The sequence below is a fragment of the Pogona vitticeps genome, chromosome 5 (assembly GCF_051106095.1).
Source record: "Pogona vitticeps strain Pit_001003342236 chromosome 5, PviZW2.1, whole genome shotgun sequence".
NCBI classification, from domain to species: Eukaryota; Metazoa; Chordata; class Lepidosauria; order Squamata; family Agamidae; genus Pogona; species Pogona vitticeps.
In genome coordinates this window covers 27301745-27319105 of record NC_135787.1, presented here as the reverse complement: position 1 = coordinate 27319105, position 17361 = coordinate 27301745, and the positions used below count along the sequence as shown (strand labels likewise).

Below are 17361 nucleotides of genomic sequence, written 5' to 3'. Positions count from 1 at the left end.
TTAGTATTGCGGTACAGCACACCCATACATACAACACCAAAGCTTTTATAAACCAACAACACCATAAAAACAAAAGTGAGGAAGGAAAACAGAAATGGTGGAATTTACACAAAAATAAGCATCTCAAGATTGTTCAGATGTTACAGATCAATGTTCAAATAAAAACAGAGAACAAAGGGAAAAGGGAAAAATTGTAACTAGTTGAAAGCTGATCTCCTCAAAGAGAAAGCCAGTGGTAGCAAACTTCAGAACCAAAATGAGGTATATGGAGTTAAAATCTGTTTAATAACTAAAGTCAGAAATTCTGTATTTACATTTAATTCTTCATATTCTACAATATATCTACATTGATATCTGAGGCAGCTGCAAACCGGCATTTCATCTAAGGGGAATCTCACATTCAAATGATGACACACAGAGAGACTGTTTTTGTTTTTTCAGGAGGCATGGCCTTTCCTTGGAACATCCTTATTATTCAAAGAAATAATGAATAAATCAGGGGAAAGAAATAATAGTAATAATAATAATAAATGAAAAACAGTTGGGAAGGAAGTTTTCAATAGTGAGTAGCTCAACATAAATTCAAATGTTAGAGGAAAAGTGTATGCATGACAACCAAAAACATCCACACAGGGCATGTACACACAGAAACACAAACATACACGCAATATATATGTAAGCCAAGTTATTTCCATGCAAAGCAAAGCTGTTGCATACATTGCAGGGTAAGTATCTTACATTAAAAACAAAAACAAAACCTAGATGGTTATAAATGAAAAAGGAATAAAACCATGTGTTAACATACTATGGTGAAGTATTATTTATTTTCTCTAGCCAATATATTTAGCATTATGTTTGAAAATTATTTGGGATGTGGCTAGACAGAGGAAGAGATATATTTGCAGTAAAATTTCAGGGAAATCATTACCTTTGCTAGTTTTCTAATGAACAAAGTACTGTGTAATTTCTAATTTCATAGGTCATCACTAGTGTGCGCCCTTTCTCAGCCTGTTGTAATTTTAGACTATACATTGCATTAGTTGTAGCTAGCAGCCATTAGAGTTTCAATCTGAAACAACTTGGGGGCTAAAAGATAACAATTTTGCAAAGGTCAGTAATTAGACCCAGGGATCAAAGAAGCAGAAAATGGAGTCCAACCTGGACAGGAACCTGACAGAGACAAAGATGATTATACTAAAGACTGTGTGATGTACCCTGTCAACAAGTGATATCAATACCTGTTTCAAATATCTTTTAATGGTTTGACTCATCCAGTGACCAGGTATGTTCTTGTCCCTTCAATGAGCTGTCCTGCTCCACTGCCAAGTGAGGCCACAGATAAATTACTGTTCAGCTGACAATAATGTTCCAAGACATAAATATGTTTTTTCAGAAATACTTCACCATAGTAATCGGGGTTGGGTGGAGGTATGGGTCTTTGTTAATAAAACCAGTATCACTTTTATATACAGACATGCCCATTGCATTGAGGTTTGTTAAATACTTTAGACAGATTATAGAAAATCTATTTTTAAAGGTGATACTGTCATTAATTGGTAAAATGCAATGACTTTATGTTAACAAACACACATAAAGAAACAAATCAAAAATAGACCTAATAAAATAGGAATTTATTCTAGCCTAACAGCAACAGCAGGTTCACTAGGGGATGTCAAAAGGAAGGTGAATGCTTAGATGAATACTTCTAGCACGTCAGTTGTTAATAACAAGTTAAATAACATCTAAAAGCTGCATTACTTTATTTCTCAATTTTAGAACACAAATATTATGGCAATTAGAGCTTGCAATCTCTCTCATACTCAATTATATAATTAGAAAGCTTTTGCTCACAATTACGTTTCCACTAAAATCTTACGTTTTTCTGATGTCTTGTCAGTCTGAAAGAGAACATACAGTGAAATGGTTACAGTGCCTTTAAGCCACAACAACCAGTAAAATGTATTACCTCAAGAATCTGCTATTCTATGTATGATGAATTCACTGTATCAGTGTCTCACACAAATGAAATTCACAACTCAGCTCTAAACATGGTTTGAAATAATCTCCTCTAAATTCATTATGACTTCCTTCCTGATAAGCATGCCACATACTTTGTTATCTGGATCACAAACATTCAGATAGTTTTAACCATGCATCTAAGTGAGTGGTGAACCACTATATTCTTGTTATTACTATCATCTAATAAATGAAGATGGATATTGTATAACAGTTTAGATGGCAATTGTCTCTACATCTACTTGGTAACTCCATTGCATGATTCAGCCATGTTACCCACAACATCATAGTTTATTCACTTGTTTAATTCACAGCATGATATATGTCAAACTCAGATTATGATTTTACAAAGGCCAGGCAATTAGATCCATGGATCAGAGAAGCAGAAATGGAGTCCAGCCTGAAGAGAAACCTGACTAGGCTATGATAGAGAAATGACCATACTAAAACAGAACAAAAAACAGCTGTATAAACATCAGCCTCCAAGAACCTTGTCTTGCAAATAAATTTCAATGGGAGATTAGAGTGAGAGACTGCTGATTTACCATCGTTAAAAGGTTCCAGGGGTCTAAATTCAAGAAACAAGTCCATAATATACAACATACTACATTATCAAGTACTGTATCAGAATATTTATCAGCAAGAATTTTGTGAATGGTCAGTCTTAATAATGTAATTGCTACTGTCAATCTTTTATGTAACATGATATTCAGCAATGACAGGTATAGCGTATACCTGAAATTCAAGATAATATTTTATCTATCTGAGGAACTGAATTACAGCCCGTGAAAGCATTACAGGCAAGAATGAAAGAAAATGAAAATAAAAGAACAAATAAAGACAAAATTTTTGTGGCACCTTAAAGATGAACTTAAATTTTAATGTGAGCTTTGGTGGCTGAAATCCTCTTCCTCATACATAAGAGAGGGGAACCAAATATTTGTACACGGCATCAAAATATAGATATTGTGGTAAGTTGGTAAGAAGGTCAATGTTGTATTTAACAGTGTGTGGGGTGTGTGTGTGCATGAGAAATGCTGTAATATATGCAGTGGTCTCTGGCCTGTTTTGTTGTGGTTGTTCCTTGTATAGAGTAATTTACACTAGCTCAAATTAACTGATAAAGTCTAGTAGATGTCTACTTCCAGCCCCTTCTAGAAGATGTCTACTTCCAGCCTCTTCTAGAAACTTAAAACACCTTCGAAAAACATCCTGTTTGGAAACCTAGCATGATAAACCTTTGCTTTCCTGTATTATAGGTTATGACTGCTATTGCTGGATAAATAGAAAAGCTCAAGGATAGTGCAGAACTAAAAGGATATAAGAACAGACGGTTAGATCTAGTGTACTCAGGTGCACAGTTCCAATGGTCTCCATCAAACTTCAGAGGTCTTAGGTTCAAAATACTGGCTTTGTCAGGAACATACTAGTAAATTGTAGTTTAGAATTATGCAAACATGCCATTGTAGGCACTGCTGCTGCAGTTGCCATGGAAATCTGTTAGCCACTCTGTCTACTTTATAGTACAGTGGTATGTCAGCACTATATGAGTGTCCTCCAGCACTAAAGAGCCCTGTTGCATCACATCCTTTTACTCCCCCAAAGGCCAGGAAGCTTGTAATCTATCACAGTACTGATCTTTGCAATATCCAAAATGATAAAAATTACTTCTGTGCTTTTAATTATTCTCATAATTAAACAGATCTGATATATTCAAACTACCATACAACCAGAAAATTAGCTCTTGATTCTTAATAAACACAAAACAAAGATTCACAGAGGCTCATGTTCTCTGACTTTTCCTGGCAGCTGAGAAGCTAGCTAGTTCATATAATCCAGTAGATGGGAGGAGGCTGAGTAACAAGACAAATGGATACTGAATATAATCAGGTTATGGAGCACAATCTATTAGCAAAGTTACCTCTTCTTCTTGATCAGATTCTGACTCCTTTATGTCCAACGTGCCATGCAAGAAAAGAGAAAAAAAAATAGAGCAAGGAAAGATAGGAATGTAGTGTAAGGGAAAGAATGATTCTTGGTCAAATTCAAGTGGTAAGAGCACAAAATAAAAATAATTTTTACATTTTCCCCTAAAGAAGAAAAACATGAAACAAGGGAATCAGTTCAATTTAGAAAATCTGGGGTTGCTAGTCCTCTCTCCCATCCAAAGGACAGCTATTTGCAAATGTCAGGGGTTGTCTTGATTATTATTCCCTATTATAGAATCTACAATATTATTTCTCAGACCTTAGGTCTATTCCCAGTCTATGATTAAAAAGCTTCCAGTGGGCCAAATCTTGTTGCATAACTTTGTATTGGTGAAACTTAGATTGGCTGCCAATACATTTAATTTAAGCTCATGCAAAGCTCCCTGTCCCCATGTCCTAGGTTCCAAGGGTCTCTAGGGCTCCCTTTTCCTCTGGAGAAGCATTTGGGAGTTTTGGGAGAGGGGATGTGCCTTTAATAGTTACAAAAAGGTCACTGGATTGCTGCCAGGATCAGAACTGCCACTTGCTTTCCGGTGTCAACTGTTTAATATTAAAGGCTCCCTGTAAGGGTCCTGAAGGTTTCCCCAGAGCAAAAGGGAGCCTTAGGGAGCCTCAGAACCTAAAATGGAGGGATAGAAGGCTTTTCAATAACTTAAATTAAATGTTTCCAGGATGTGATCCATGTTATACCAGCACAACATTACACTGGATTTTACCCAATGTGTCCCAGCATTAATAAAAACTGGTTCAGTTTTAATGTTATCATCACTATATTCTAATGAAAGTGAGAGCTGGTGCTTATGTGAACAATTCACTTATGAACAGTGTAATTTTGGAATTATCACATGGCCACAGATCAGTCTGGGAGAACAGCGAGATTTTGAAGCTGTGTTGTAAGTTTACTTTTCCAATCAAGTGGACTATTTACATTAATAATGCACAAGAAGGACAGCTGAAATATCACAACAGCTGCCTCTTACAATAGTTGTTGTTTGAATATATAACTCATACCATTAGGACATAATTAATAAACTCAATGCTCTTGAATTATGGCACATACATGGCATATTGTGCTTTAGCTGAATCTTAGCAATCAAAAGAAATTAGGAGCCACTGACAGAGGAACTATGCTACAATTTTTATAACTCTTGCATATAAGAATTACAATACCGCAGCCTTCAAATATCGTATTTTTTGCACCATAAGACGCACCTTTCCCCCACAAAACAGGGAGGTGGAAAGTCTGTGCGTCTTATGGAGCGAAGAAAACAGATTATATTTTCCTGTTTTCTTTTCCTAAAAAATTGGTGCGTCTTATGGAAAGGTGCGTCTTATGGAGCGAAAAATACAGTAATTTTAAATAATCCACATAATACTTAACTCCAAATGTACCAGTTTTTTAAAATGTAAAAAAGATTTCTTGAGAACATTCATATGTTAGTTTATCAGTATAACAATTGAGCTAAATTCTTGCTGTTCTACTATGAAATACCTTTGTGTAAATTGGTAATGTGATATTCAGATTGCAGATAGCCTGATGTACTAGGCCTCTTGAAGACTTAGGTTCCTTCATGAACGACAAGCGTCCACAAGATTCTTGAGTTGTGTCACGAACCTGGTGCAGAAAAATAGAATAGTTAAACTACTTTTTATTCTTATTCCTAAAAATACTGTGTTCCCTATCACCAAACAACAATTTTCAATATTTAAGAATATAAAATCAACAGTTGAACACATACCTAAGGTAAGTCATATTTATCCTTAATGGTTAAAACCTGAAAACATATTTCTTTTTTAATCAAAAACTGAAGAAGCTAAAGCTTTAGCAAGTGATTCTCAACTTTTATTCCTCCAGATAGACTTTTAACTCCCAGAATTGCTGGCTGAAGCTTCTAAAAATCCAAAATGTCTCAACAAAGGTTGGGAACAACTGATTTAGTGGACATCCTGAGCTACTTACAGAGTCAGAAGATCAATATCAACTTTTTTTAGGGGTGGGGGATGTTATTACCATTTTATACACATACAGACAATAATTGGGAAGATACCTAGCCACAATTTATGGAATATATCAGTCTTCAAAAATGTAATGCTTCAATTTAAGAGATGGTGTTCAAATTTTGTCATTGTCTTTTCTATTATCACAGAGATAGGTCAAAAGTTGTTACAGTAATTGAGAGTTTATACAGGAAAATAATATGGACTCCTTCAATTTTGTGGCTGATATTAATTTAGCTGACATTGACACTTTCTGGGTATATACAGAGAAATTGTTTGTTGAATGTTCTGAATGATCATCACAACCTCTGCATACGGATACCTGTCCATTACCTTGACAAACAATGGAAGTCTATTTTCTTTGAAAGCATAAAAGCTGAATATGTGATGCTGTCCACTCTTTGTTAGTGGTACTAAATTCCCAAAACAGTCCACATAGATAGGTTTTCCTTCTAGTACCTACATATAGTAAACGAAAAATAAAACAGCAAAATTAATTATCATAAATTTTATTCTTACAATACTTTATATTGAGCAATCTAGAACTGATTGCAGTTCTTATATAACTGTTTGATCAATGGCTATTTTTCAGACTTGCTATAGTCTGAGGGCTACTCTCCCTGGCCAAAGACATAATTCGTATGTTTATTTTTGTTTTGTTTTTAAAATATTGATGCACTGAGAAGATTGTTATAATGGGGTTTTGTTAACTGAAAAATGATTAAAAAAAAACAACAGGAAGAGCTTCTTTCCAAACTACAGTGGTTAAAAACATGTTTTCAGTACTCAAAAGAAAATGGAAAATATGTTTTAAAATATATATGTACAAAAAAGGAATGAAGAACTTAGTAGTAAATTCTCATACTATACCTCTACATCTCTGCTTCGAGCAACTTCAGAAAAGTTTTCTTGTTGTTCTAAAGTTTTATCCACCTTATCATCTGTCATGCAGAAACATCTTAGTCGGGCTTCTATGGGGTCATGAGATTTGGCGAACACTACAAATTTCGCCATGTAGGGAACACAGATAATTTCTCTATACACTTGAGAAGCAAACGTAACAGATTCCTGTATCTGTCGACAATCTATCAACCAAAACCTGTAATTAAATTTAAAACAATTAAAATAGTTGTCAGATTTACACAAAAAATGGGGGAAAACAGTGCAAAATTTTTTAAACAAATCTAGAAATCATATAACTAGTATCCATTTCAAATAGCTGGTATAATAATTTATACAAATGCTTAATGAAAAAGAATAATTCAGATTATGCACTGGGTGTGGCAGAGGTTCCTAACTCTTGTTACAGGGTGCGGGATCTGGATTTCATCTGAAAGGAATCTGAATTGATTCCTCCTTTACCAAGGTTCACAGAATGTTGTGTTTGGAAAATCAGATCTCAATAGACCACATAATAAACATTTTTTTTGTCCACAGACACAGTCTCTTTAATGTTTGAACAATCAAACTGGGAACCTCCTAATTAACCTTTGTCTGAAGCACGAAATTATGGTTTCCAACTCTGGAAAAAGATATAGTTCAAACTACAGTCATCTGAACTGTCCCACTATGGATACATCCAAATTAGTCATTACAATAGGAATAGTAGTCGTCACCATTGAAGAAGCACAGAAGGATGATGAACTTGTCCCACAACTCTAAGAATAGATGGCCATACTGGAATTCTAAAGATTAAGATAGGAATCCATCACAACAAAATATACTGTCTATGTATATATACACCAGCTGGCTGGATAGCTCAGTGAGCTAGGAGTGTGGCCGTGCAGTCAGATGCTGGGAGTTCAAATCCCTGCTGTGCCTTCTGGGAAAAGAGGCAGCTTGTATGGCCTGCAAGCTGCACAGTCCCAGAGCACCCCTAGAAGGAGAGAATGGCAAAGCACTTCTGTCTACCTGGAAAACTCTGGAAAAGGTTATGATAAATCAAAAATGACTTGGTGGAACACAGTTATTATTATGTAAACATGTGGTTGGATCCTTTTTAAATCTTATCTAGGGCAAATTTATTGAACTTAGTGGGATATAAATCAGCCAAGGGGTGCATTCTGAATCTAACCTACTGTATTGAAGCATAAGCATAATTTTTTGCACATGCACTTTTTTGAATGGTGGTACCTGGCAGATACATTTGTGGTGAAGGAAACACATTCATTGACAAATGTTAATGGTGTTGTTCCTGTAATGTCCTCCCACTGAGCAGGTGTTACTCCACCTGAAAAATATGAAGATCAATTCAAAAATTGTCAGGACTTCTAAAAGGAATCAGGAGTAAATGCATAATGTTGCGGTCAAGCAAAACATTCCCAGTCATGTTCACAATAGTAACACTGAGTAGAATAGAATGAAGATTTCTACTTATATTTCTTGAGTTATTTATATAGTATTATATTTCAAACATATTGCTGGAACTTCCAATCTAACAGACGGAAGCTTGTGTTTTGTTTTTAAACACACACAGTTCACCAGGTTAGCTGAGCTATGGGGCTAGTTCTTGAGGTTCATTATCATCAGGAGTCTGCATCCTTGTTGTTGCGACTTTATAATCAATATTAACAGGGTCATTTGAGTCAAGCTAGGACTTAATGATGAGAAGACTCCTTGGAAAAGACCTTGATGTTGGGAATGTGTGAAGGCAAGAGGAGAAGGGGACGACAGAGGATGAGATGGTTGGACAATGTCATCGAAGCAACCAACATGAATTTGACACAACTCTGGGAGGCAGTGGAAGATAGCAGGGCCTGGTGTACTCTGGTCCATGGGGTCACAAAGAGTCGGACATGACTAAACGACTAAACAACGACGAGGACTTAAGAAATCTGGGTTCCAAACTCCACTTGGATGCTCACTGGTGGCACTGACAATGGTAAATCCCTCCTTGAAGATACTCTGGAAACCATTTCAGCACTGTCATACTTTGGAAGTGTTGTTTCAGTTATAAACTAAGGAAGTTAGTTTATTTCATTTTGCAAAAATGGCATAACGAAGAATTTTCTATTAGGCTCCAGTAAACATCACTGTATAATTTCACTGTTCTACACAAATCCACTAAGTTTTCTTATAAACATACCTGTTATGCTGCATAGTAGTCTTAGTGTAGGTGTATCACCTCCATATCCATTAATGATTACATCACTGGAGGCCTTGGGAACTGGGATAGTCATTGTTATTGGCTTATGGAATTTTCTTCTTCTAGGTTCCAATGTGACAATAGGGCTGAATGTGGCTTTGTTGCCTAAAATCTTCTTTACAAGTTCATTGTGCATAGGTTGGGCCTATCCAAAAACACAGAGAAAAGGAAAGTTTATCTTAATTATTGTTATCTCAATCATTACGCACTACCCATTCCAGTTTCCTGGGCAATACTCCCTTGTTAGGTTACCATTCCATTCATTCAATGCCTTTGATCTCCTTTGCCTAGGAGCTATTAAACCCCAAAACTTTGCCAAAAGGGACCTCCTAACATAAATCTTAGTTTAGGAAGCTTGTAGGATATAAAAGATTCAGACAAGACTTGAGAAAAGTCCAATTCTCTTCAGAGAATTTTCTGAAAAACTGTCCCTATTTTCAAATAGGGATGAGGGCCTAGCAGATGAATGACATATTGCAGTTTCTTATTTTTACTTCATTTAGCTGGGAAACAAAAGAAAAATGCTTTGCAAGTTCATCAGTCCTTTTATTTTGCCTTCAAAGCATTCTACAAGTATAAATTCAGATTGTTTATCTTTTATTACTTTCTGTGTTAGAGCAGAATTGTGACACTAATCATGGTTTTGAAAAAAAAGGGTAATTGACAGAAAGAAAGTTAAATTACTTGCCAGATTTTGGACATTTTCTTTTATAAACTTAGTGCTGGCATTGAAATTAAAGTTAGCTCTTTTGTCGACTGAACCTGGCATGCTTGTAATTCTTGTACATGTAGAGTGAGCTGTGAATTAGTTAAACAAACTTTAACAATTTGGTTCTCATAGTTCAAACCAATGTAATTTATCCTTTTCATGTCTGCCCTGTGTGGTGTGTATGCTTGGGTTTCGATAACACACCATTAAAACCATTTCCTTCTTGAGTTTTAAAAAGGCATCCAATAGTAAAATTCTTACAGAGGGGAAAAGAAGTATGGCTTCTTTAGGGAGATTGAGCAGTTGGGCAAATAAAGCAGAGAAACAATAGCAACAAGAAACACAAAACAAAATAAAAGCAAAAAAGAGAGACTAACTGCTATATTTTAATGTAAGCTTTTGTGGCACAAGCTGACTTCTTCAGAGAAGCAATAAAGAACTAAGTTCTTTGTACTAATGACAAGACACTGGTGCAAGCCTGATAAAGCGGGCATCCTAATTCAGGAAAGCTAGCAGATGGTATAATATCTTTAGTGGTACATAAAGGTATCACCTACTCCTGCCTTTGTATTGTATTCTGTAATGAGCACACAACTCTCTTTTACTTCAATAAAGAAATTAAACAAGAAGAAATTCCTCTGATCCCTAGTAGATGTAGTACTAGATATGGAGTCTACAGCACTTGGGGCTCTTTAATCTAGAGAAAAGGCACCTAAGGGGTGGGTGGGACATGATTGAGACATATAAAATTATGTAGTCTAGATGTCTTTAAAAATGGATTGGATAGATTCCTGGAGGAAAACTCAATTGCAGGTTACAAGCCATGATGAGAATGTATGATCTCCAGGCTTAAGAGGAAGGTACCTCCAAATGCTAGATGTAGGGGAGGGATCTCAAGAGACAGGTATCTAGTTGTCTTGTGCGCTCCCCAAGGCATCTGGTGGGGCCACTGTGAGATACAGGAAGCTGGACTAGATTAGCCCTTGGCCTGATCTAGCAGAGGTCTTCTTACGTTCTTATGAATGCAATACATTGACCTGGTATTTTTTTTACCTGAAGGCCTACGCGAATCCGCTTGGTTAGTGCTCCTTCTGGAAAGACTGCCTGTACTTGAGGGACTACTGTGCTGCTCAATACACCACCCTCAGGTCCAATGAGATTACTATCTTGTTTGATCCGGGACACCACCGCAAAGTACTGTGGGAAGTCTCGAGTGATAATGCGGCAAATCCGTTTCTTCTCCAACTCTTCTGGAGTGTCCAGGACTAAGTAAAAAGAGAACATGGCTAAATCATAATAACTTAATATTGCAAACACTAACACTTCTAAAAAGAGAACCCAAAATGTGCTTATGACTAATAAAAATAATCAAATTAATGTTCACAAAAAAATAAATTTAGAACATGAGTTTAAAAATAGTTAGACAATGATCCACTTTACAAGCATTTTGGAAAGTATATTTATATACATTAGGGAACATGTATAATGTTTGGAGGAAGAAGATACATTTTCCTACATATACACAATATGACTGGTGAATAGTGGGGCCTGGGCAGCAACTGGTAGCCAATGTAATTTAAACAGAATTGGCTTGATATATCCGCTAGCGGCCCCACCACTCACCAGCCGCTAGGGGATATATCAAGCTGATTCTGTCTAAATTACATTGGCTACCAGTTGCTGCCCAGGCCCGATTCAAAGTGTTTGTTTTGACATATAAAGCCCTAAACGGCTTGAGCCCTGGATACCTGAAGGACAGCCTCCTTCTATATGAACCTACCCAGCAGTTAAGATCTAGCCAGGGGGCCCTTTTGAAAGAGCTGTCCGTCAAGGAGGTAAGAGGGACGGCTTGTAGACAAAAGGCCTTTTCGGCAGCTGCCCCCAGACTATGGAAAGCCATCCCAATTGAGATTTGTCTGGCGCCGATGATGATGACATTTGGCGCCAGGTCAAAACCTTCCCATTCCAGAAGGCTTTTAATTGAAATAATATCAACTGTGGGTCCTGAAGGCAATTTTTAGAGTACATATTTTAATTGTATTTTAATTGTTTTATCTTTTTTTATTGTGTTTTAATAGTTGTAAGCCGCCCAGAGAACTTTGGGTAGTGTGGGCAGCATATAAGTTAATAAATAAATAAATAAATAAATAAATAAATAAATAAATAAATAAATAAATAAATAAATAAATAAATAAATAAATGACAAAGAGACTGGTGGCTCAGATATTACAACCCATTTTTTTACAAGCCTTATCCATATGTAATACTAATTTGTAGTAAGTTTATGCCAGCCCATGTTTTAACCACTCTGAGTCTAGGACTATTTGCTAGACCAGAGGTTTCATAAGTGCTTTTTTTAAAAAAATATGTTCATTTAAAAATTTATGCTAAATGCTCTTCTTATTATCTGGAAGCCACCCAGAGTAGTGGCTTATCTCATAAATAAATAAATAAATAAATAAATAAATAAATAAATAAATAAATAAATAAATAAATAAATAAATAAATAAATAAACAAACAAACAAACAAACAAACAAACAAACAAACAAACTTGTCAGAGTACTGTTGTAATGTTACTTTAAAACACAGCCAATTTGTTTTTACACTTGTAAATCCCAACAAAATATATACAGTACATATAAAATGTTATTTGCAAGGAAAAATGTTTTCAATTCCAGAAAATTATTTGTTTTAAGAAAAAAACCAACAACCACTTTCTGTGTTAGAGCAGAAATTAAAATCACCCTACATGCTAACTTTGTAAGCCATTTTATTTTACTTCTAATGGCCAATTTTCAGTTTTTAAAAAAACCTTATTTGTTTATCAAAGTTCAGATTTTTGTATGTTACAGAAAGCTTTGTAAACCCACAAACCATGTTCTCTTCCTAATGTTTACTTATTTTAACAATACAAATGTGGTTGACATAAGACTGGCCACTCTTTTAGGGTTGCCATTCGTGGGACTATTGCTCCCAGGTACCTAAATTTATACATAAAGTCCTAATTTTCTGGAGCTTTCAAAACTTTCTCTCCCATTTGCCTGTCAAATTGTATACCTTCATCCATTCCATTTAATATTTCATTTAACTCATCTTCTGTATATTCACAGAAATGCTCCTTCCAGCTGTCTCCATTCTCACTGCGCAGGATTACCAATTCTCTTTCTTTGCCACGTAGAGCCGCAAAGTGAGGGATCTCAACAATCACAGGCCTATCACAGCAACAAAGTTTGTTAAAGACCGGTGTGCCAAAGGGTGCAAGTTGATACAGAGTTGTTGAGTTTTGTTTTGTTTTCAGTCTGTTACAAAGTGACCTGGAATTTTGCCAGCTTCTTTGCCATTCCTGGATACAATCCTGAAAAAAGCGCACTGCTAACATTTTGGCATTGTAGCTCGCGGTTATGATCCATGAGTACTATTTTCCCTCCTCTTCCCCATACATTATCTTCACTCCCTGCCAAAGTAGCTGGGATTTTTATATGAACTGTACTTTTTTTTTCAAGAAGTGAAGAAAGCCAACAAAACTGAAACGTGTTTTGAAATATGGAATCCTGTGCAATCACATTTGTCATGCAGAATCTACTATCAACACATGTGTATACATATATGGGCACTTTGAATTCAAATTATGATCCAAAAAGCAAACGAATGCAAGCAATAGGGTCACATTTGTCACCAATCTGCATTGATTTGAAACATTTTCCAGATTTATTCTGTACAGAGAAAATGCTCAGTGAATTATTGTGCATTATTCCAGTAGCATAAAGAGTGACATTTTTCTTACTGGGCACATATGGAGTGTGTGAGATGTGTGTGTGTGTGTGTGTGTGTGTGTGTGTGTGTGTGTGTGTGTGTGTGTGTGTGTGTGACTGTAACTTGTATTTTCCACTTTTGTAAAAATCATAAATAAAATCATCATAGGCATCCTTCAGTCTCGAGAGACTATGGTAACATGCTCTGAATCGAGGAATGTCCTCTCCAGAGCATGAAGCCCGGGTACGGTAATATGGAGGATAGGCTGTTACCCAAGCAGCAAATCCCCCCTCTCCACGTTGCTGAAATGGTCCAATGGAAAGGCAAGAGCCAATACGACTGGTTCCAGCAACGTCGCAGGAGTTGGCAGAACGACAAGAGCTGCCTTCGGGACTCCAGCTCCGGATTTTGCCTCGAGGTTAACTCCTGAAGCCATTTCCATCGGTGGATATAGCCACAAGGCAGTGGAGGTTTGAAATCGGAGTTTTCCGATTGAAATACATATCAATAATATAAGAATAACAGAATTACAGAGGCCATCGTATATGTATCATGCTAAGTACTATGTTATATACAATGTATAACATATCATTAATATGCTAGTGACAACTGCAGCCAAAAAAATTGAAATAAAATTATGCGATAGATCCCTTTTGTTCTGATCCAGGTTGCTTTGCTACAGACATCAAGCACGCAACAGCTATAACGACTGGCATATTTTACAACTAGGAAGTTTTCATGCTAAATCAAAAGTGGAGGTCAAGGAACTTTAAGAAAAGGTACAAACATATCACCAAAACAAAAAACCACATACCACAAGGGCTAGAAAATGGTCCACTACAGGTCAGGTACACAAAATTTAAAAATCATAGAAAGGGACAATGTTGTGGGTACAAATGACGTAAAAATAATGTTGCAGAAGGAGAAGAATGGGAAGGCCAGCATCCATCAATTTGTTTTAAGTCTCTCCTACCCAAGAAATTTGGTCCCTGGAGGCCCCAGCTGAAGGATTCGGCTGACCAAACTTTCTCCCTCATTAAGTGGGGGAGGAGCCGTAGGCAGGTGAAGTTTACTGGGTACATCCAGAGCAGCAGTGAAAGAAAGAAAATAAATAAGCTTTATGTTTGTTTGTCTGTCTGTCTGTAATAACCCCAGTGCCACTGTCTGCTCAGAGTGGAATTAGATTGTATGCGGAACAGGTTTCTGCCTTGATTTGTTTAGCCATGTCCCAACCAGTCACAAAGATCCTTAACAAGCCCATTTCCCTTATGATTTAGGACTTAGTCTTGTCTTCAGACAGTTCAGTGATATGTTAACCTTGCTTCTGATATTAATGGGAGCAAGATCCAGTCCTCAGGACAGACAAGCAAAAGCATTACTGTAAGATTTGACTTGGCAGGAAGCATTCAGTGGCTCTGGTTTCACTGCCATGATGCCACTCAGGGAAGTGCCAGCAATACGAGACATAGCCTTGAGAAATGGTATGAAAACTCCCAGCATACTTGAATTTTCATAGACATTCCCCACCAGCCCGAAAAGGGGAAAATGTTTTAATTTTAGTCTGAGATTATCGGAAGGAGAAGAAACAGGTAGATAGAGGAAAAGAAGAAATGAGAAGAAGAAATGTGACAGCAAAGGCATTCTTTGGGTTTGATACTTCTTTTTTTATAATCATCTAGTTTTGAAGGGAACTTCATGTAAACCTTAGAAGCAATTCTTTATTTACAGAAGTGCATCTTCCCATAGCTTCATGCACAAGAACCTCCTAGTTCCTCTACTGAAACACATCAACAACAAAATAATGAAGTAAATGGTTGATGATTTCACTTCTTGTGTTTGCCTTTTAGATAAAATTGGTATACCTCTAAATTCCTCCTTAAACCTCACCCTCTATAACTAAAGAACACTGGCTGAACGTTTTGAAACTAGCAAGGCATCTCTGAATTACTTCACAGTCCATTTAAATGTCTCCTATTTGCTTTCAAAATGCATTTAAGCTGTTCCCTTTTCATTTTCCTCCTAGCATTGGTTTCCAGCTGAAGCCATTCGCTCTAAGCAGAGAGGGTCTCTTTTGATCATCCTTCTTTTAGGATGCCACACTGATAACAGAAATTGCTGACAAAACAAAAATGCTGAAAACTGCTAGCTTCAGCAGAAAATTGGTGAACAGTGCATTTGAGATTTCTGTGGGACACTGCAATAAGGAGGATAAAATGTAATCACAGAAAAGGCTTCCACTTGTTATTTTGCCTCAGCCCAGAAAAATCACAGATTTGTGCTTCTCAGGCAGCCACAATTTCTGACTCAGTGCTCACTGAGAGAATACAACTTCATCTTGATGGAAGATTTAGCTTCTTCTCCATCTTTCAAGAGGCATTACATTTACATTCAGAATATTTCTGACTTTGTGTTTGTTTGTTTTTTATTTATCCTTAAAAGCAGAGTATGTAACAAACTGACTATGAACACAAAATGATTTCTGCTTTATCAGCCCAGCAAGAATTAAACAGACTTATTTCAGGAAGCATACTAAACCGTGGACCTATTAGTAGTTTTAAATTAAAAGTTATACAAGGTTTTGAATTTACAGTTGGCTAACAGTGCTTTCACCTTGCACAACACAGCCCATCACCCTAAACTATAATAGGCAGTCTTTTCACTTCCAGTACTGAAGAACTAAGCCACCTCCCAGAGCAGATCAAACTTAGAAGAAAAGATAAATTTCAAGGCTTCCCCCTCCATCTTTCAAACAACCTTAAAATATTCTTACCCAAGAAACTGAGCACCAGAAGGACCAACTTCAATGAGACGGCTAGCCAGCCCTTCTCCTTCCACCATTGGGGGCATTGTGGCAAGTCTATGACGTTTGACTAATCGGCAGGTAACCCTAGTCGGAGCAGTGCATTTCCGGGGTGGAATAATGATTCGAAGCCCATTGTGCCTGCAACCCCGCATGGCACCACCTCGAGCATCCACCATGAAACTGACCAGAAAACTAAAAAAATCACATGAGATTTGAAAGTTAATCATAATACACATTACATTTTTAATTTTTTTAAAAAAATTCCTTCATTATAACACACAGCATATGTACATCTTGTCCACTGTTAACAGTACTTATGTGTATATATTACCCCCAGTATTTTATCCATGAAATATTATCAACAGCCACAGCTTGATAATATTTCATGGATAATAAATATAGTTACTATTTGCCTCATTTTATTGCTAGAAATCAGAGTGCTAACAAATACACATAGAAACAAAAGGACAATTAGTTCCAGTAGTTGCATGCATTGTACAAACCACAATAGCCATATATGGCGGTATGATCTGTGGTAGACTTCTTTTATCGGTGCCTTGATAAAATAAAATTAATATTAATACTCACTAGGAATAGGTCAGTAGATAGCTACTAAAGGCTAATCCAAATTCTTAGTCCTAATTAATATAGATCAATTAAATGCATGGGACTTGTTCAGTCAACAATGACTGAAATCCCACTGATTCAATAGCTCTATTCTAGTTGGGACTAACAACTGGATTTAGATCAATGAAGCTACAATTAGGGTAATTAAAGGAAATGAAGCATGGTCACTTTAGAGTTCAGTAGATTTGAAACCTCTCCCTTCTTCTCTGTAGCCCTTTTTGATGCAAGAAAACATGTTGCAGAAAGTTTCACAGGCTTCTGGATGTGGTTTCCAAAGGTGGATGAGATATGCACAGTGGCAGATTCCCAGTTCTGCTAATG

At 36.5% G+C, this 17361-nt stretch overlaps 1 protein-coding gene across 50 annotated transcripts in view; it reads right to left on the bottom strand.

Annotated features, from left to right (window-relative positions):
- The window catches only part of ANK2 (ankyrin 2), a 328145-nt gene that overhangs the window by 29905 nt on the left and 280879 nt on the right, over positions 1-17361 (bottom strand). For 25 of the 50 annotated variants that reach the window (XM_078376593.1, XM_078376594.1, XM_078376595.1 and 22 more), the window contains 11 exons: positions 16381-16605; positions 14584-14682; positions 12915-13069; positions 10910-11121; positions 9088-9292; positions 8136-8232; positions 6873-7101; positions 6336-6461; positions 5497-5619; positions 3938-3964; positions 1877-1898 (listed from right to left, as the gene is read on the bottom strand). In XM_078376593.1, coding sequence (XP_078232719.1) covers positions 1877-1898; positions 3938-3964; positions 5497-5619; positions 6336-6461; positions 6873-7101; positions 8136-8232; positions 9088-9292; positions 10910-11121; positions 12915-13069; positions 14584-14682; positions 16381-16605 — 1520 coding nt within the window. The remainder of the gene's footprint in view (positions 1-1876; positions 1899-3937; positions 3965-5496; positions 5620-6335; positions 6462-6872; positions 7102-8135; positions 8233-9087; positions 9293-10909; positions 11122-12914; positions 13070-14583; positions 14683-16380; positions 16606-17361) is intronic. The other 25 variants (XM_078376609.1, XM_078376608.1, XM_078376610.1 and 22 more) reach the window with 1 other exon arrangement.